Source organism: Mandrillus leucophaeus, unplaced genomic scaffold, assembly GCF_000951045.1.
Source record: "Mandrillus leucophaeus isolate KB7577 unplaced genomic scaffold, Mleu.le_1.0 Scaffold254, whole genome shotgun sequence".
NCBI lineage: Eukaryota > Metazoa > Chordata > Mammalia > Primates > Cercopithecidae > Mandrillus > Mandrillus leucophaeus.
This window is the reverse complement of record NW_012102632.1, coordinates 3,633,592-3,654,645: the sequence shown is the minus strand read 5'-3', so window position 1 is coordinate 3,654,645 and position 21,054 is coordinate 3,633,592. Positions and strand designations below refer to the sequence as shown.

Genomic DNA, 21,054 nt, shown 5'->3' with positions numbered 1-21,054 from the left:
GGTGCAGGAGTATGGATGTTGGAGGACATGAAGCCTTTGGGGATGTGGAGAGGAGAGTGGCAGGGCCACTGGGATGCCAGGTTGTAGTGAGAGGACCCAGGCAGGGGATCCCCTGTGTGCTCACAGGGAGGGGACCTTCAGCTTCTGAAGCAGCTGAGTGAATACAGGTGGGCAGCCCAGCCACCTTCCCATATGAGGGTACCTTCCCATCTGGTGCCCTGGGGTTGGGCTGAACTGACAGGGCCAAGGGTAAGCTCAAGGAGCTGGGTGGCTTATGGCCCAGAGGCCCAGGCACTGTGGGGCCCAGAGGCCTGCACCAGAACCAGTGGCCAGAAGAGGCATTCTGGCCAAGGTAGGGTAGTTGGCTCCTTTCCCTGGGGTGGCCTGGGAAAGAGGGTGACCCTGGAAGCAGAGGTCAAAACTGACAACTTCCTCCACCTTTTATAGGCTTTTGAAAATCCTCGCTGTCTCTAGTGAGGCCGCGGGGTCCTCTCAACCCAGATCTGCCCCACACGCGCTCTGGGGACAAGAGCGGGCAGCTCAGCGGCTATTTGTTCTGGAAGAACCTCAGGCTGTTCACGAAGGAACAAGGGGCCCTCATGCTCTTGAGGGGTAAACATTCCAGGTGGGCCTCTTCTGGGAAACAGGAGCAGAGTGCAGTCAGCTTCCCTTCAGCTGCCAAGAGGAGCACTTCTGTCCTGGGGTTTACCCAGCATTCTGGCCCCAAAGGGTCAGTCTGGAGGAAGTAGGGTCTGGGCACCGTCAACCTCCCTGCCTAAGGAGCACGTGTGGGTTCCTGGGGGCCCAGCCCTGCAGCGCTGCTCTGGGGGCAGAGTGTGGGCAGAGTGCTTACAGCTTCATAGGTGCCCTCACCACTTCCAGGAACCAGGAGGACAACATGGGAGGAGTAGGGGCAGCAGGGGCCCAGAGCCTAGAGTCCCAAGTCCTCACGCGGGCTACTTCCAACAGACTGAAGGTCACTCAGCCAGCAAGGGGCTGAGCCAGCATGGCGCAATCTCTGCCTCTGGTGGGGGTGGTGTGGTCAGAGTGAGTCTGTCTTGAGCATCCCTGGCTACTGTGATGCAGAGGCCAAGGGCTCTGGGGTGGCTTGTGATGGTATTCTGGGGTGCATAGCACTGACTTGGAAAAAAGTGGGCTGTAGCAGGACACTGAAAGTGCACAAGACCATCATTCCCTTACTCCTTGTGGAATGCCACGATGAGCTTGGCTTTGTTTGTGGTAAGCACAGCTCTCTCTCTGGGGTCCCATCATTTCTGGGCAGGTGGTGAGCTGCAGCCCGACTTCTGAGGATGAGGCAGTGTGGTAGATGGAATGAGGGAGAGTTGTCACTCTGGAGTCAGCCAGACCTGGGATGAAGACCAGCTCTTACACTGCCACTAGGGCCTCCCCTTGAGCCTTCAGAGGGAGCATGACCCTTCCAACACCTTTTTTTTTTTTTTTTTTTAAAATGGGGGTCTCACTCTGTCACCCAGGCTGGAGTGCAGTGGCTCGATCTCAGTTCACTGCAACCTCTGCCTTCTACGCTCAAGCAGTCTTCCCACTTCAACCTCCCAAGTAGCTGGGATCACAGGTATGCGCCACCATGCCTGGGTAATTTTTTGTATTTTTGGTAGAGATGGGGTTTCACCATGTTGCCCAGGCTGATCTTGAACTCCTGACCTTAAGTGATCTGCCCACCTCGGCCTCCCGAAGTGCTAGGATTACAGGTATGAGCCACCGCGCCTGGCCTCCCTCTCACATCTTAATTTCAGACTCCAGAACTACAAGAGAATAATTTTTTTTTTTTTTAATGAGACAGAGTCTCCCTCTGTTCCCTAGGCTGGAGTGTGCAGTGGGTGATCTCGGCTCACTGCAACCTCCGCCTCCTGGGTTTAAGCGATTCTCCCGCCTCAGTCTCCTGAGTAGCTGGGGTTACAGGCACCTGCCACCACACCTGGCTAATTTTTGTATTTTTAGTATTAATGGGGTTTCACCATGTTGGCCAGGCTGGTCTCCACCTCCTGACCTCAGGTGATCTGCCCACCTCAGCCTCCCAAAGTGCCAGGATTACAGGTGTGAGCCACTGTGCTCAGCCCATTCCTGTTTTTTTAAGCCACCCAGTTTGTGGTATTTTTTCACAACAGCCACAGAAAATGAATACGGGTGATGCCTGTGCTGGGTCAGGGGTCCTCGGTAGGAGGACGGGGAGGAAAGCCTTGGAAAGCAAGAGGGTGGGCCCGGCTCACCATCTGCGTGATCTCCTCCAGCGTGATCTGGTTGTCACCTGGGTCCTCCTGGGTCAGAGTCCTAGGCAGGAACGAGAAGGCATAGTGAGCCCCACTTCACTCCTCTGCAGCCCCTCCCCAGCTCGGGCAGCCCCACATGGCCTCTGCTCTTAACGCCCCTCTGTCCTCGCCATCCCCATTGCCAGGAGCACCCTTTCCTCTTTGTCCTTCACTCTCTTCTTCCTGATGGTTCTGACCCTCCTGGCTGTGGGAGGTCCCCTTCTGGGGCCCTCTCAGCCCCTGGGCTTCCTGCATCTGATTGGGTGGGAATGGCCTTTCTGCCACCTCAGGTAGGGAGCCCTTGAGGGAGGGACTGTGTCTGATTCAGCCCCATAGCTCTGGTGCCAGCATAGGACTGGACATTCAGCAGGCGCTCCTGCGAGCACATGGATGACGGGATGCATGAGAGGAAGGAAGCACAGGGAGCAGGGAGGCAGTATGGCAGCCACAGGCCCAGAGGAAGGACTGCAAGGATGGAGTTGGGATTGCAGAGGAGAGTGATACCCATGGTGGGGAATGAGGGTGGAGCCTCAAAGTCAGGCCAAAGTGCCTCACGCTCATGGTGATGGGCTCAGAGTCACAGCTGGTGATTGCCAACGGAGGCTGCGGACACTGGAGAACCAGGTCTGGGCTGCATGGGGACAGTCAGGTCTGCAGGCCTGCCGGAGCTGCAGGGAGTGGCTCTCTGGATCAGCCTGGCAGAAGGCATTGTCGTGTATATCTTACAGCTGAGGAAATGGCCCCTCAGGGAACTGCCTCACCTGGGGTCCCGCAGTTGGAGCACGGTGGGCCCATGCTCCCAACCAGGGCAGCCAACTCCAGAGCTTGCTCTTTCATCGCACCAGGGAACAGGCTCCCCTCCGAGGGTGGCTTTGATCAATATGCTCGGTGGGGGGCTCCACACACTCCTAAGGCCTCCTGGGAGGATGTGAGCGGTGGTTGTGTGCATGCACGCGCGTGCATGCGTGTGTGTGTGTGTGTATGTGTGCACACACTCTGGCCTCTGTACTGAAGATGGGGAGGTCTGAAAGAGACTTTAGGACTGTGAGCCTGAGGGAAGAATGGGCCCCAGCATGGGGCCTCAACGGCCTGGCTAGGGAGGAAGACTGGGCACTCTGGTCACAGGCAGGACTTGGTGGAAAGTCTGGGGAAGCTGGGGCCAGGCAAGAGGTGAGGAGGAAAGGCCAGGGCCCAAGCCCTCACACCTGGGCTGGGCTGGGAGCAGACAGGCTGAGTCGGTAGGTGCCCGCCACCCACTGAACAGCTTGTAGAAGTGACACCTGTGATCTCACCCCAGCCTTGAAGTGGGTGTTATTCACCCATTTTATGGATGAGGCTCAGAGAGGGGCCTTGCCCAGTTCACATAAGTCACTGGCTGAGCCAGCTCAGACATGGGGCTGCCTGACCCTGACCTCCGCCAGGAAAGGACAAGCACGGGTTTGAGGATAAACAACTTAACTGAATTCAATTCAACAGGCACTCCCTGAGCACCTACAAATCAGGCCTTGCCAGCACTGTTTAATAAATCTCTGCAGTGATGGCAGCGATCTACACCCTGTACTGTCCAATGTAGGGGCTGCTAGCCACATGTCAGGGGTGAAGCTGAGGCTGCTGGGCTCATGTCACTGAGGAGCTGAACTTTAAATTTTATTTAACTTTCATTAAGATTTAAATAGCCAAGGCTGGGCATGGTGACTCATGCCTGTAATCCCAGCACTTTGGGAGGCCGAGGCGGGCGGATTGCCTGAGGTCGGGAGATCGAGACCAGCCTGGCCAACATGGTAAAACCCCGTCTCTACTAAAAATAATAATAATAAAATTAGCTGGGCGTGATGACAGGTGCCTATAATCCCAGCTACTGGGGAGGCTGAGGCAGGAGAATTGCTTGAACCTGGGAGGTGGAGGTTGCAGTGAGCCAAGATCGCGCCACTGCATTCCAGCCTGGGTGACAAGAGCGCAAAAAAAAAAAAAAAAAAAAAAAAAGAGTTAAATAGCCTTGTGTAGCTAGCGCCTACCATATTGGATGGCACAGGCTAGACAGGGGGTAGCAGCTGTGGACACACATGCAGAAGTGTGCTGGGTTCTTGCTTCGAAGAGATCAAGGTCTGGCACAGGGTGGGGAGAGAGGAAGGAAGGACAAATGGACTACCCAGGCTCGAGCCTGTCCCCAAGAGCTCACCTCTACCCCAGCACTCCTACTTGGGGCTATCCTTGACAAGGGCGCTCTTCACCTCCCTGGCCTCTGACCAGCCCACATAGAGGCAGAAGGCAGGGCTCCTGTCCCAGCAGGCAGTCCTGAGCCAGGAACCAGGTACTGCCTTTACCTGATGATGTTGGCTGCAGCCTTCCGCTCCTGGGTCAGGAGCTCCGGGTCGTGCATGACTTCTTCCAGGAAGCCGATCACCTTGCATTTGAGCTCATCATTGGTTTCAAAGTCCTGCCGGGAAGGCGTGATGGGTGGCTCTGGTTACTGTTTTTGAGCTGCCCTGAAGTGGTCTGGGCCCAGGCCAGAGGAGGGAGCTCCAGTTTCTATTCTGCCCAGGACAGGCTGACCTGCCTCATTTCCTTTCTGCTGGCTTCCTGGCAGGGCATGAGAGGCTCTCCAGGCCTAGAGAATCTTAGATAAAAGCACTGGGGCCAGACCAAAGCCCATCCTTTAGCTGGCTGCACCCCTGGGCCAGGGAGGCACAAACCTACCTGTACCCCTGCTACAGGCAGGGTGGATAGACAGAGGCCCATTGTCCCTTCCTTGTCCTTGGTTCCCTCCTAGGGAATCTGAGCAGTCCTCTGGGAACATCAGGGTGGCACACTTGATCTCCCTCCCTCCTGCTGCCCCACTGCCAGCCATCAGCTCACTCTGCCCGCAGTTGCTTTTGGAAGGCAGCTGGTTCCTGGGGCCATTGCCTGGTGGTCCCCAGCAGCCTGCCCAGGGAGGGCTCCCACCCACCTGAGAGTGCTTGGACACCCAGTGGCGGAGCACGTTCAAGACACGATTGGTGGCTGCTCTGCGGATCACAAACTCCTTGTCTCCATTCCTCTGGTCTGGGGGAAACCCTGGCAGCATGCATGGCAGAGGGGAGAGAGGACAGGTGAGGACAAGAAACAGAGCTTGACACTAGCCTGGATTTGCCTTTTGGATCTGGCTGAGCTGGGCTGAGAGGGTCATGGGCAGAGGGATAATAACATATTTAACAACAAGTGTCTGACCAATAGCACAGATGTCATGGCTTCTCAGTGGACGTGGTCCATGCATGCCCAGCCTCTTCTAGACCTCTCCATCTTTCAAGAGCTGCTGGAAGGTTCAGGCAGCCTCCAAAGACAGAGCCATGCAGGCCATCCCCAGGGACCAGAACTCACGGGGGCCCCTATTCCAGTCTCTGCTGCAGGACCAAGGCTGCAGAAGTGGGAGGTGGAGCATGGGGGAACAGAGGTTCCCATGTGCAATGGGCTTTATGTTGAGTAGAAGTTGGCCAAGTAGCAAAGGGCGACGGGTGGGAAGGAAGGGGCCTCCAGGCAGGAGGGTCAGCACTAGCAAATGCCTGCAGGGTGGAAGTTTGGGGGTGGGATGGATGGCATTCAGTTGGGCGCTGGAAGAGGAGGGTGCAGGGCAGCCTGTGCCCTAGATGTGCAGTGGCCCTGGCTCTAGATGTGGGGTTCAGGCCCTGGGTGTGTGCAGAGCCCCAACAAGTGCAGAGAGGTGGGGATTGTGACCCCACACCTCCATAAGTGGAAGGCGGTGCCCAAGTCAAAATAATGATTCAGGAAGCTTCGTGTCCAGTGAGTGAGTGAAATCAGTTGAAGCAATTTAACAGGACCCACTTGTGCCTTCAGCAGCACACCTTAAACACCCACAGCAGAACAAGTCCCCAGGACCATGCCGGTTATCACCTGCCACTGGGGTTGACCGTGGGGACGACCCTGTGAGCGGAGACCACCCCACATACCTGCACTGGCTAAGGACATCCTCCGGTACTTCTCCTTGTTTGGGGTGCCCTCGTTGGCCCCCGCGGTTGCTATGGCAAAGGCGGAGGCAGCCGACAAGGCACTGCGGTTATTGTCCAGTTCGCGACAGGAGGTCATGACGACTCCGTTGTTATAGGAAAAGAGCGGGAACTCTGCAGAGAGGAGGGAACCAACCCTCAGCTGTCCCCAGTCCCAACTCCTCAGGCTGTTAGAAAACCAGGGGTCCCGAGGCTAGACCAGCGTCAAGAGCCAGCAGGCTGTGTCTTCAGGGTACGAGGGCATGTCGGGTGGTGCTGGTTTGTGTGTGTGGGTCTCTCTGTGTTAGAATCTCTGGGGAGAGTCACACCACAACACCCTTAGGGCTGCCCCAGGATGGGGAGCACCCTCCTGCTTCTGAAGAAGGTCTCCAGTCACCCCTTCCATCTTTCTGCAGCTCTCAACCCCTTCACTTCTCAGGTCCAGCTGGGCACGGGCCTGCCTGAGGGCAGCGTCATGAGTTTTCTTACTCTCTCAGTCTACTTGGGATAAACACATAACCTGTTCAATGTCTGACATCCATAACAATTCATACTGATGGGCTCGTGGGCACAGTGGGATGGAGAGAGGATGGCTCCTGGAGTCCAGTCACCTAAGTTGAAATTCTCCCTTATTCCCTACTAGCTGTGTGACCTTGGGTAAGTTATTTAACCTCTCTGGGTTTCAGCAATCTCCTTTGAATAACAGGGATAAAGCTTCAAAAGGCGGATATAAAGATTAAAGGCGATAACATAGATGAAAGTACTTTGTATTAGGTGAAAAGCTATATAAATGCTATGGAATATCATTGCTATTAGTAATAACAATAATAATTTTTAGTAGTAATGACAGGAGAAGCCTACTCCTGAAACCTTTGGTTTCATCTTGTCTCTGGAAAGCAATCCAGACTAAGACAAAATAGCAGTATTTATGCTGTGAGGCACAGATGATTTATTTTAAGGACTCACAGCTTATTTCTGAAATTTGGCTCTCCTAAGCTCTGTTCTGTGTGTCTGAGCAGCTGTGGCAGGGCTGCAGTGCGTTTGGGCAGTTTCTCTCTCAAGTTCGATGACCCTGTTACCTATTGGGTTTCTTTTGAAGGCCTGGATAGTGGGGAGTTCAGGCTGCAGGCTGCCCTTTGCATGTGAGAGCAGGGGCATTGGAGAAAGCTGTGTGAGGAGGGGCTGCCTGGGAGGTGGGTCCCCTGGGAGCTTTCTCTCACCATTGGGTATCTCACAGCCCCCTTGTATAGGGAAAAGGGCTTTATGAAAACCAGAGACCAAGACTGCTTCTCAAGGACCCTTCAGGATCAGGAGTCTGAGACTGCGGGTGAGCAATGTCACCGCCTCTTGGCGTCTTTCCCCTCATTTGAAAAACCTGGCCTTTCTGCAAGGTTGTCAAGATGATGAAAGGGGCCTGCGCAGAGCCTGACACGCAGTTCAGGACGCACCTTCTGAATCAGGATCTTCCATGCATGAGCCCTAGATGCTGAGCTTCCCTGCCCACCTGTGCTGGGTGGGCTCAAGGCAGTCTTGTTTGAAGTTGGGAGAGTGACTTGGTTGAGTTGAAGAGCAGGATCTACCCAGCCAATGTTCCAGTGCCCACAGCCCCTTCCCCCGGGGCGGGGCGGGTGGGTCATGAAACATCAGAAAAGTGACTGCTCTTAGGAGCCACTCATAAAGCATAAGGGATGACACCCACTTGCCTGGACTCGACTCGACCTGCTGCCCTCTCCCAAACCGGAAATCTATTTGTGGTTTTGAATTGGTGCATTGTACCTGAAGAATTTTTGCTTTTGACTGATTTGGGTGTTGTTGGAGATTTAGTTGGTGATGTTTCAGCATCACCATCATCACTCTGGTTTTGATCAGTATCTGACTCCTCTCTCACGGAGACTTCTGAGCCTGGGAGAAAAGAAATAAATCATTTTACTTTTCTCAATTTTAATTTTAAAATTTAAATATCTGGTTTTAAAATTATGTCTATAATTTACTGAGGCAAAACAGAGTAAGCTTGCGATACAGCTGCTGAAGAAAGTTTAACAGCTTTGTTTAGTTTAACAGCTTTGTTTAGTTTAACAGCTTTGTTTCCCACAGATCTTATCAGAACCTTTCTCTTGCTAATGAGCACTGTCAATCTCCAAGATGGCTTTTGCTCTGCCAGGGCTTCTCCAACCTTACCAGACACACCGGGGGATCTTGTCAGAATGCAAATTCTGACAAGATCAGGGGTCTCAGGTGGGGCCTGAGGGTCTGCATTTCTAACAAGTTCCAGGTGATGGCCTCTTTTTTTTTTTTGGCGAAGCTTCTTAGTTAAGGTCACCAACTGCTCCAGTTTTCCTCTGCTTTTTACCTATTGCCCCATGCCCCTGGTCACTCTTAAAAAATGTCCTGTCTCGGACAATTAATTATAGAGGCTTCCTAATCTTGGGACACTCATGGTCCACACACCCTGGGGAAGCTGATGAATTATATTAAAAGCGTAGGTCTGGCACAGTGACGTCTTGGTCAGAAACTCTTAACTACTCTGGGCCTCAGTTTTCCCACATAGAGAGTGGATGTAGTTGCATCTGACCTTGAGAACCCCAAAAAAGCCACAGGTCTTCTCTTTAGACAATAATGTCCACATGCACACACACATGCACACACATATTTATACATACACAAATACACATATACACATACACACACACACACACACACACACAGTTTGGCACACAATTAGGTTCATGGGCTCCTGGATCACCAATCAAGAAGCCTGGTACAAGATAATTTCTCAGGACTGCCTTGCGTTACATTTCAGAATGTGAAATTATAAAATTTCTGGTAGGCCATTTCCTTGGTTACTGACTTTCAGTTGCACGCATCACCCATTAACTGCATGTGCCACAGTGAATGTTACTTGGTAAGGAGCATGGTGGAGGATTCATCTCACCCCAGCTGTGCCCTCTGCTAGGGGTGCCCTCTGCCTTCCCTCTTGACAGCTGAGAGGAGAGAAATCCTTCCCTTTTCAAAGGCCTTCTCCTCAAAGCCTGGGGCATCTGACCAGCCCTGGTTTGCACGTGGGTGTGTGCACATGCTCTCATGTGCTAACCAAGACAACGCTGGTGGCACCCAAGATGTGGCCTGATCAGATCTAAAACAGAATCAGGCCTGACACTTTTAGAACGGTCAGGAAAAACCGTGAGAGTAGGGAGGCTCCAGCCTGTCCTGGAATTATCTCCAGCCTCTGTCTCACACCCAGCATTTCAGGTCTGCCTGGCGTTCAGCTGTCCCCGAAACACACAAGGCCTTTCTTTTCTTGCTCCTCAGTCATTCCCATCCTGTTCCCATGGTCTAGAATGTTCTTTCCTCTTGGTAAAAATCAAGATCGAACAGTTCTTCCAGGAAGCCTTCTATGACACCCCCAATGGTGTTCCCACCCCAACCTCTGTGTCCCTCGAGCATCCCCCTATCACACGCCATTCATATCAGGTGTCCACACTTCAGTGTCTGATCTGAGTCCTCAGCCAGACTGAATCCCAGGGGGCAGGAGCTGCTGACGACGTCCTCTCTCCCGGGCCCTGAATGGTCCTGGCCCAGGCCCCGTCCTCTGCAGACATGGACAAACACAGGGATGCCACAGGATGCTGTGGTCAGGGCAGAGGGATGCCTAAATTGCTCATGATGGGAACTGACACTCATCTAAAGTGTGGTGATGCCCTGGGAATTTCTGCCTGCCTCCCGCCGCAGCCTAGGCTCCCACATACGGCTACCTCTCTGCACCGCCCAGACTCTGTGCTGCCTCCACAGTCTGCCTGGTGGGACCCCCAGCCTCTCCCTTCCTTCCCCATGGGAGCAGGAAGAGCAGCCCCGAGGCCTTGCTGGGCCAGGCTGAGCCTCAGTGGGGCTGGGAGGCTGGGGGGCAGCTCCGACAGCATGGCCACTCACTCTGCTTGCTGAGCACCGAAGGGTCTTCGGGCTTCTCAGGGGTCGTATCGCCCTCATCTGGAATCTTGTTGGTGAAGCTGCTGGACACATAGAGCTTGCTGGTGTCCAGTGTGGCCTTGCTGAAGGGCGACATGGCCGAGTACATGCTGGTGTAGCCATTGGAGTTGCAGCTGAGGGCGGCCAGGTCCAGGGCCTTGCCGCCGGTGATAATGGGGATGTTCAGGGAGAGCTTCCGCCGGCGGCTTGGCGAAGATGTCTTGGTGATGGACAGAGGTGGTGGCGAGGAGAACTTGCGGGTGGCACGCGGGGACTTGGGGGGGTCACCGTACAGAAGCTTGTTGTTCTGGCCACTGGCAAACAGAAGCTCCAGCGACCTGTTGGGAGGGCGGGGGTGGGGGTGAAAATGACAGCGTAGGCCTGCCTGCCCTCCTAGGCCTGGGGGCCGTCTCCAGCGGGGTTCAGAGTGGCAGCAATGGCTCCATCATTCTCATGATCCCTGAAACCCAAGCCTGAGCTGATCTTCTGAGCAGGGACAATGTGATTAAATGGCCTGGGGCCAAGGGTCCTGCTTTGGATGGTTTGGTCAGAGGATATGGGGCTTCTATGCTCCGCCCCCCACCCCCTCAGGGCAGCAGCTGCAGCATCTGACCTGAAGTGCTAAGGGTCCCCTGACCTGCAGGCTGTGTAAAACCCCCCTCCGTCCCACACAGGGCCTGCTCCCGCCTACACGCTCTGGCCTCATCTTTAGAGAGGTCCTCAGGCGTGGTTTGTGGAATGAGGAAGCTGAGGCTCAGAGACAGGAAATGACTCATCTGATGCCTCCTACTCTAAACTCAGGGTCCTTTCCAGCTGCCATGAGGCTTGAGTGGCCCTATATGCAAACTTAGGGGGATGGGAAGCTGAAAGTGTCCCCTGCTATCTTCATGACAGGGTCCCACCTCAGGCCAGGCTGGAAACAGGTTACACATCCAGAACAACCATAGCTTGTTTCATCAAGGCTGTCTGCTCCACGTTGCGCACAGGACAGGATTTCTCTCTTAACCCTCACTGTTGCCTCAGAACGTAGGCACTTTTAGTCTACAGGATAACTGTAGGAATGTCATAGGCAGGAAACTGAGGCTCAGAGAGGTTAAGGGACTCAGCCAAGGCCACAGGGCTGAGAGCAGTCTCTGAATCAGCCTCTCTGTTCTGTAGGGCACTGCTGCTGGGCCCCTGGGAATGATCTCAGTGACTTTTAGGGGGTAAATCCATCCTGCATAGGATGTTTTCTTCTGCTTTCTCAGAGCCCTGGGAAGCGGATCATTGAAGTTTCAGAAGTTCAGGGCAGAGAGGCAAGATGTGCCCTGCCCCAGTGAGTCCTGAGGTGGGGGCAGGAGGAGGGAACAGAAGAGGGAATGGGTGTATTCTGGGTCGTTGCATTGCTCTGGCAGCAGAGGTGTGGGTTGGGGGACGAATGGTGAGGTTCCTGGGGAGCCCTGGGGAGCCAGTGTGATTCAGGAGCTCTGCTCCAGGCAGCCCTAGAGCTGAGGCTCTGGCCTCATGTCTTGCCTAGGGTGTTTTGGGCTGGGGCACTCAGAGAGCCTCTGAGCCTCTGAGGGCTGGGATGGGCTGTCCACAACTGGGATCTGGGTAAGTGGCCTCTCGGAAAAGATAATCACCTACCATTCCTGGACGGGCTCCTCCTGGAGCAGTGAGGCCCATCAGGGGCCTGAACCAATCCCTGAACTTGACCTACTGCTCGGCAGCCTTGACCAAGTCCTTCATTACTCCATGTCTCTTGGGAAGCCAAGGCTAAGGTGGCCTGCATTCCTTATGTTGACTCACCCCAATTAGGCCAAAAAGGGCTCCATCGTTTCTCAGAGTAGGAGGTGGTCCAAGCAGAGCAGGGGTAAGATTCCTTTCTCTCTTCCTTTCTTCCTTCCTCCCTCTCTCCCTTTATTTTTCTTTCTCCCTCTCCCTCTCTCCTTCTGTCCTCCCTCCCCTCATTTCCTTTCTCTTTTTTCACCAAAGGAAGCACTGTCCTTTGATGAGGGTGGGACCCTGTGCTTCCAGGAGTGGGGCTAGGAGGTGAGAGCACCCTCCACACCCCAGGATCCCTGCAGGTGGAGATGGAAGAAGCTGAGACCGAGCAGTAGCACCAGACAGGTGGGCTATCCCTACCTCTCTGCAGAAGGAAGCTTGGTTCCAGGGGAGAGGGGGCAGTGGTGGTGAGCGTCACACAGCTCCCCAGCACGTGTTACTGCTGGTCCCCCAGGGACCTTCCGGGTCACCCCCCGACCCCGTGCATGCTCAGTTTTCCTCCAAGACTTGGAAGCTCTGTGGACATAGAAGGATAGGGCACCTCAGCCACCTGGCAGGGATGGCACTGATGGGCTTCTTGTAGATGGTAATGAGCTTGTCCAGGACCACGACGGCGGTGGTGAAGACCCGGTAGGAGTGCAGGAAGGTGTTGAGGAAGTCGATGCTCAGGAAGCGCAGGTCTGTCAGCCTCTCCAGCAGCCGCTCCACGCTGGCGTAGCGGATCTGAAGCACTTTGCAGGAGTTCATGGTTTTGCTGAAGCGAATGTCAACATCATCACAATATAAGGAGGCGTCAGACCTGAGAGGGGAGGAAGGATGCAGGTGACGTGGGTCTAAAGGCATCTGAATGGTACCCACCAGGCCTATTCATCACTGCTTCCCCCACACACTGACAGCCCAGGACGGTCTTATTAAGAGAACAAGCTTGGGAAGGATGACATTGAAGGAGGGTACAACTTCGTTTTCCCAATATCCTAAAAACCCTCCATTATAAAACCCCTAGAAGTACAGGAGAAATATTACAAACTTAAAAACGTGTTGTTGAGTTCACAAGATACAAGGAACTCTGTTCACACAAACGTGTACATGGATGGGGTGCAGTGGCTCACGCCTGTAATCCCAGCACTTTGGGAGGCTGAGGTGGGAGGATCACTTGAGGTCAGGAGTTCGAGACCAGCCTGGTCAACATGGCAAAACCCTGTCTGGTAAAAATACAAAAGTTAGCTGGGTGTGGTGGCGCATGCCTGTGATACCCGTTACTCAGGAGGCTGAGGCACAAGAATCGCTTGAACCCGGGAGATGGAGGTTGCAGTGAGCTGAGACTGTGACACTGCCCTCCAGCCTGGGTGACACAGCAAGACTCTGCCTCAAAAAAAAATGTGTGCATGAATGTTCTTAGCAGCATTATTCGTAATAGCCCCAAAGTGGAAACCACCCAGGTGTCCATCAGCTGATATGTGGAAAAACAAAATGTGGTCTATTCGATCTGGATCTGCTAGCAGCTGCCAAGATGTGAGGACAAAGGGGCTGAGATGGGTGTGAACTTGCAGGGGTCTTGTTTCAGCTGCTTGTGAACTTGAGTTGAGGTCGGCAGCCTTTACAGGGCATAGTGGGAACCAGCGGCCCTGAAGGTTGCTGTACCACACAGCGCCCTCTGGTGGTTAAACCACTGGAATCGTGTTTTATTGGTCATCCAACGGGAGCTATCAGGACTCTTCAGCAACTGTGGGTTTTCATTTTTTTGGACATTGTGAGTCTTTGTCATCATGTTTTACTTTTTGTTTTGACTACCAAGAATCTTAGAATCAAATATAGTGCTCATTTCTTTTTATTTACTTCTTTATTTTTTGTTTGTCCTTATTACATACTGATGGCTGTATCTAGTTTTCTTTTTTTTTTTTTTTTTTAAATGAGGCAAGGTCTCATTTGCCCAGGCTGGAGTGCAGTGCGGTGGTGCAATCATGGCTCACTGCAGCCTTGCCCTCCTGGGCTCAAGCGATCCTCCTGCCTTACCCTTCCCAGTAGCTGGGATTACAGGTGCATGCCACTACGCCTGGCTAATTTTTGTATTTTTTGGTAGAGACATGGTTTCACCATGTTGCCCAGGCTGGTCTTGAATTCCTGGGCTCAAGTGATCCTCCCATCTTGGCCTCCCAAAGTGTTGAGATGTCAGGTGTGAGCCACTGTGCCCAGACTATCTAGTTTTTTCTTTTCTTTTTTTTTGGAAATGGAGTCTTGCCCTGTCACCCAGGCTGGAGTGCCTCTGCCTCCACGATTCAAGTGATTCTCCTGCCTCAGTCTCCCAAGTAGCTGGGATTACAGGCACGCACCACCATGCCTGGCTAATTTTTGTATTCTTCGTAGAGACGGGGTTTCACCATGTTGGCCAGGCTGGTCTCAAACTCTTGACCTCTTGATCCACCTGCCTCGGCCTCCTAAAGTGCCGGGATTACAGGCATGAGCCACTGCACCTGGCTCACCTGTTCTTTCGAGGGTATCTTCTACCTAGGAGTGTAGATAGTGCTCAGAGGAAGCGAGCAAATGGACATAGCCTCCCTTTCACACTATCTTTCTTAAATGCTTTTCTTTGGAAGCATTCTTGGGATTTGAAATAAACAAACAACTTTTATTGAGCACCTTCAATGAGCAGGGTGGGGGGATTTCTTTTTAGGATGAGAACAATATGGGAAAAGCACAGGGCCTGAAAGGATGCTACAGTTCAAAAAGAGACCATCCCAAAGAAACCGAGGAAATGCTGCCTTCTAAGTTAGCTTTGCTGCAAGACACAAAACGTTTTAGAAAACTCCTGATTTGGTTTCCACCAAGATTCAGGAAAATATACACTGCATCTATGGGACCTCCAGAAGCAACCATGAAGAGGGAGTAATCCGATGTCAGAAGGATTTCCTGGATGTGAAAAACAAGAGTGCTGAATTGAAGGCTGGGATGAATTCAGGAAATGGCAGATCGGACAATCAGAAAATCAGAGTAGTCTATTAAACACATTTGTGGAAGTGCCCTAGAAATCAGAGAAGGACAAAGAGGTTGAAATGAGAGAAAATGGAAGCAACACAGAGTGGACAGAGAGAGGACCTCTCACTACTGTGAGACAAAGTAGCAAACGAGAGAAGCCACGCCTGCTCATTTCTGCTCGACGGCATAACTCCACAAGGCCCCCGACTCTGTGATGATGTGCAGCTCTCTGGAAAGATGCTTTGAGGACAAAGCAGGCCAGAGCATATGGCCTCCCAGGTCTCTTGCCTGAGTCTCTATTCTCCCTACAAGATAAATGACCCTTGTCCTTGCCTTTCCCAAACATAAGATGACGTCTGATGGGGTTAGTGAGGACGCCTCTGTCATCTCTAACCAGATGTATTCTCATGCCCAAACCTTTATGTGATTCTGCTTCAATGTCTCTTCTCAGCAAGTCTGATGTGATTCTGCAGGTGCTGAACCCCCCACCTGCATTTAAGCTGGCTGAAACACTGTGCTGGGATTTGATAGGACCTCCCTGAAGGGCGGCTCCCGGGCTGCCGGCCTCCGTCGACAGTCCTCAGGAAGGCTTCTAAAGAAAATAAACCTGAATTCTTTAAAAGCTTGATCATTTTTCCTTTAGTCAACACTAAAAGTCTCAAAAGGAAGGCGAGAAACTGTGAAGAAGCACTAATGAAAGAAATACTGGGCTGGAGGAAGTGCCTGGGACAGCAACATCGAGTAAGGGCGACGTCCAGCCCTGGAGGCTGAAGGGGTTCAGGAACTGTCTCTCAGATGAAGCCAAGTCATTCCCACTGGGCTGCATGTTTCAGAGGGAGAGGACAGCCACTCCCACATCACGATCCCAAAGCATCCAGCCCAGGCCTGGCATCCAAATAGGGATCATCTGACCCCTCTGGCAAGGGTTTGCTTCTAGCACCTTTTCTGTGGGCTCCTGCTACTGGAGGGGGAAGAGAAAGTGAAGAAAAGCCCCCGCATTCTCTACTCCTTTTTTTTTAAGACGGAGTCTCTCTCTGTCACTCTGTCACTCAGGCTGGAGTGCAGTGGCGCCATCTCTCCTCACTGCAAGCTCTGCTGCCTCCCGGGTTCACGCCATTCTCCCGCCTCAGCCTCCTGAGTAGCTAGGACTACAGGCGCGCGCCACCATGCCCGGCTAATTTTTTTTTTTTTGTATTTTTAGTAGAGACGGGGTTTCACCATGTGTTAGCCAGGGTGGTCTCCATCTTCTGACCTCGTGATCCACCTGCCTCGGGCTCCCAAAGTGCTGGGATTACAGGCGTGAGCCACCGTGCCCAGCCCCTTTTCTGTTTTAAACCTCATAATCACTGTTGGTTCCAGTGCCTCTGGTAACTCCAATACTCTTTTTTTTTTTTTTTTTTTAATTGAGATGGACCCCTGCTCTGTCGCCCAGGCTGGAGTGCAGTGGTGCAACCTTGGCTCACTGCAACCTCTGCCTCCTGGGTTCAAGTGATTTTCCTGCCTCAGCCTCCTGAGTAGCTGGGATTACAGGCGCCCACCACCACACCCAGCTAATTTTTTGTATTTTAGTAGAGACGGGGTTTCACTGTGTTGCCCAGGCTGGTCTGGAACTCCTGACCTTGTGATCTGCACACCTTAGCCACCTAAAGTGCTGGGATTACAGAGTGAGCCACCGCACCCGGCCTCTTTTTTGTTTTTTTGAGACAGAGTCTCACTCACTCTGTCGCCCAGGTTGGAGGGCAGTGGTGTAATCTCGGCTCATTGCAACCTCCACCTCTGGGGCTCAAGCGATTCTCCTGCCTCAGACTCCTGAGTAGCTGGGATTACAGGCATGCACCACAATGACTGTCTAATTTTTTGTATTTTTAGTAGAGATGGGGTTTCACTGTGTTGGCCAGGCTGGTCTCGACCTCCTGACCTCAATTGATCTGCCTGCCTCAGCCTCCCAAAGTGCCAGGATTACAGGCAAGAGTCACCACACCCGGCAATATCCCCAATATTCTGTAGAACTATCCTGGACTTCAGCTTCCCTGTCTGTAAAATGGGAGGGTGCATTAAAGTAGGCAGACTGGTGGCAGTGGCCCAGGGCTATGCTTTCAGACTCAACACAAGAGAGTGCTGTGATCCATTAGCAATGTCTGCCAGGAGCTTTGGATGGGAGATGACTGGCTTGAGTGCCAGATACTTGCTATCCCTGCTAGAAAGTGTATTCAGTGCCTTAGAATGTGAACATTTTCTCATTGGAAATTCAGATCTGCTTCTCTCTGATCTTCCAACACTTCTTGATGAATGCTCCAAGTGGTATTCCTGTCTCCCAGGCATCAATGACAGGCCTTGCCTGAAGGGAAAAGGACTTTCTCTTTCTTTTTTTTCCCAGGGATAGTGCCCCCACCTTGAGTCTACCTGCCCTTGAGGTCACATGTTGGGGCAGAGCCTCAGCCCCAGGAGCCTGGCAGGTGGAAGGAGACTTTTCACTTTTGGGTTGCTGGTGGCTGACCTGAGACCCTGACCACTACATCCACCCACAGAGCTGCTGTGGTAAGGCCTGGATGCATCATGTTAGGGGCTAGTGGGAGTACTTGGGACACGTGTGGTGTATGCCTTTGTCTTGCAAACCCAAAATCAGGATGCTCTTGACTCACAGTCTGAGAGCAGGGAACTGTGCTAGAAACTCAGCATGTTTTGGGAGACATATGGGAGGAATACCCCCAACTCCCCGCCTATCATCCCTACACCTTTCTCTAGCTAGGCTCTCCACTCCCCACTCTCCCCATCAGAGTGGCCAGCAGCGGGGAGCCTGCCACTCCCCTGGTTTGTCTCTATCACCTACAGAACAAAGCCCCGCTCCTCGCCTGTCACATTACTGTGATCTGACCCTTGCCCACTGCTCCAGCCCCATCTTTCACTACGTCGTATGGATTGCTATATTATTTAAGAAAGTCAAATTGGGCCATAAAAGTAAGAGAAATAAATAAGGAAGACAGATGAAGCTAAGTACAGAAGACTTACACTAGACATAGTATACCAAGGAGAGCACCTGCATGCTGAACATAGGAAGGGACAGAGGGACCAAAGGCACTAAATAGCCACAAGGCGCCAAATATTGATGCTATGCTTAATATTCATGAGGCATATGGGACATTCAATATTTATTAGGTCTTAAGTCAGCCACCTATTGGTGATGGCTATTCTGACCCTCTGTGTCCCCTGCCCAAGAAATGCAGAGAAAGGTGTAGCTGTTCTCCAGGTGAACTGATGGCTGCAGCTGTGGCCAGGCACTCGCCCCTACACCGGGGAGAGGGCAAGTCTGTGCCACTGGCCCAAGTGTTTTCCATCGCATGGGCTCCTTGGTTCAAACTTCGCTCCATCAGCAGCTATCCCATTTCCTTTCCCTGGGGTCTTGCTATGTGTTTGTAATTGATACACCATTAGCCAGGTGTGGTGGTGCACACCTGTAGTCCTAGCTACTTGGGAGGCTGAGGTGGGAGGAACACTTGAGCCCAGGAGGTTGAGGCTGCAGTGAGCCGAGATCACACCACTGCACTCCAGCCTGGGTGACAGAGTGAGACCCTGTCTCAAAAAAAATCAATACTCTAGGCCCCAAAATGAAGCATTTTAACTTAGCCTATGAATCTGTTCTAAAGCCTCTAGAATAGTTTGTCTGGTAGTGTACCTGGAGACCACAACTGCATCAAGGTCATTGCCTTCATGACATATCACTCTCCCCAACCCTGCACTCTCCCCAAACACCATGCACTTTTGTGCCTCTGAACCTATGTTCATGCTGTGCCCTCTTTCCAGAATGCCCTTCCCCCTCAGTCATTTAGCAAAGTCCAACTGATCCTTCGAGGCCAGCTCTGATGTCCCGTTCCATAAGAAACCATCCTTAACTGTGCCAGGTAGATCTGTCACTCATCCTCTGGACCTCACCTGGATTACACAGATTCCATTCTGCAGCATGCGCTACACTGCTTTCTAATAATCTCTCTATGAGTCTCTCTCTCACTAAACGATGAATTTCCCGAGGACAGAGACCCCACCTGCTCATTTCTGCTTCCCTAGTCCCCTCACTGGTCCTCCTGTGAAGGAGCCAGGCTTTAGATTGGTAGCAGATGGGTCCTTAAAGTTGTCATTTTAATCTGGACATTCCATTCACTTTATCACTATCATAGTTCAAAATTTTGTTATTTTTTCTTTCGTAGGTGATTTTAATTTTATTAAAATAACATTTTAATAAATTTTATATAAAATTATATATTATATGTTAATATATATTTTATATTAATGTTTTATTATAATATATTATATATACAGATATGTAATATATATAAAATTTTATATAAAATTATATATTATATGTTAATATATATTTTATATTAATGTTTTATTATAATATATTATATATACAGATATGTAATATACATATATATAAAATATATACACATATATACATGTGGTGAGGTCTCGACTCAATGCCACCTCTGCCTCCTACGTTCAAGTGATTCTCCCATCTCAGCCTTCTGAGTAGCTGGGATTACAGGCATGTGCCACCAGGCCTGACTAATTTTTGTATTTTTAGTAGAGATGGGGTTTCACCATGTTGCTCAGGCTAGTCTTGGACTCCTGACCTGAAGTCATCCACCTGCCTCGGCCTCCCAAAGTTCATCTGCTCCTTTGGCTGTCTCAATGTGCACCCTTTCCAGAGCATGAGTGGGTACTCGCTAAACATATAATGGTAATTGAGTGGGTACTCGCTAAACATATAATGGTAATTGAGTGGGTACTCGCTAAACATATAATGGTAATTCCAGCTGTGAGTTTTATTGGATTATTGAAACAGATCTAGGAAGTAGGTAGGTACTATCATGTCCCCCATTTACAACGTGAGAAACCCAAGCTCAGAAAGGTTAAGCGACTTGTCTATAGTCACACACAAAGCTAGGGCTGGTGACCAGGGCTGTTGCTTTCGAGGCCAGACTTTCCTGCTGTACCCCACCACCTGTTCAGCGATGTAGTCATGAGGGGAATAATTCCTTATCAACTTGTGCAGAGGCTTAAAAGCCTGGTGGACCTGAAACTGCCTCGGCTAGCTCCTGGCACACAGTAGGTTCATAAAGGGCTCGCTTCATCACACTTGACTTCAGATTGGTGGCGAGTGGAAACAAAGGATTTCACACATTAAATCATGTTCTGCATTAAATGCATTAACTCTTCGGTTCCCCAGAGCATGTATGTGAAGTAGCAAAGAGGCCTGGGTTACCCAGATGATTGTTCTGGCAACAGCAACATGGCCCAGGTGGGAACAGAGTCCTAGCATGCACCAGGTGAGCAAGGCAGACTCAGAACATAGAGATGGGAATTGAGGTCAGAGAGCCGCTGGGCTCCAGGGTTGGGGCAGAAGGAGGGTATGGTGAGGGGGTTAGGCACGCAGGTGACTGCAAGATAATTGTGCCTGGTGCAGGTGAGGGGGGCTGCATTACCCAGGGCTTGGAGAGCTGCATTTAGTAGGACACCTGCTAAATCCCTCTTGTCTCTGGGGATTGTTCAAACAAACACAGTGGTCCTGGAGCCTGTGTTTTGGTTTTTCTGGTTTTTGAAATGTTCTATGTATTAATTTTTAATTAGGAAAAGAAAAATAGTTGTTAAAAAAGAGTAGATAAAGTTTCATTCCTAATGTTATATTTTAAAGAGCCAAATACAAAAATAATCCACATGTACAAAACAGATGAACCATAACAAAACTAAGCCAAAGCACCATAATAGAAAACTGAAAAAAAAAAAAATAGATGTTGGCGTGGGTGTGGTAAAAAGGTAACACTTCTCCACTGCTGGTGGGAATGAAAACTAGTACAGCCACAATGGAAATCAGTGTGGAGATTCTTTAAAGAACAAAAAGTGGAACCACCATTTGATCTAGCAATCCCACTACTGGGTATCTGCCCAGAGTAAAAGAAGTCATTACACAAAAAAGATCCTTGCTCAAGCATGTTTATAACAGCACAATTCGCAAAAATGTGGAACCAACCCAAATGTCCATCAATCAATGAGTGGATAAAGAAATTGTGGTATATATATATATATATATATAT

At 51.3% G+C, this 21,054-nt stretch overlaps 1 protein-coding gene across 3 annotated transcripts in view; it reads right to left on the bottom strand.

Moving 5' to 3' along the window:
* The window catches only part of RASGRF1 (Ras protein-specific guanine nucleotide-releasing factor 1), a 170,229-nt gene that overhangs the window by 43,091 nt on the left and 106,084 nt on the right, over positions 1-21,054 (bottom strand). The window contains exons 14-21 of one of the 3 annotated variants that reach the window (XM_011983718.1): positions 19,006-19,044; positions 12,534-12,791; positions 10,193-10,566; positions 8,042-8,167; positions 6,230-6,400; positions 5,233-5,339; positions 4,610-4,722; positions 2,247-2,307 (exon numbers count right to left, since the gene is read on the bottom strand). In XM_011983718.1, coding sequence (XP_011839108.1) covers positions 2,247-2,307; positions 4,610-4,722; positions 5,233-5,339; positions 6,230-6,400; positions 8,042-8,167; positions 10,193-10,566; positions 12,534-12,791; positions 19,006-19,044 — 1,249 coding nt within the window. Of the gene's footprint in view, positions 1-2,246; positions 2,308-4,609; positions 4,723-5,232; positions 5,340-6,229; positions 6,401-8,041; positions 8,168-10,192; positions 10,567-11,108; positions 12,036-12,533; positions 12,792-19,005; positions 19,045-21,054 lie in introns of those variants that run through there. The other 2 variants (XM_011983719.1, XM_011983720.1) reach the window with 2 other exon arrangements.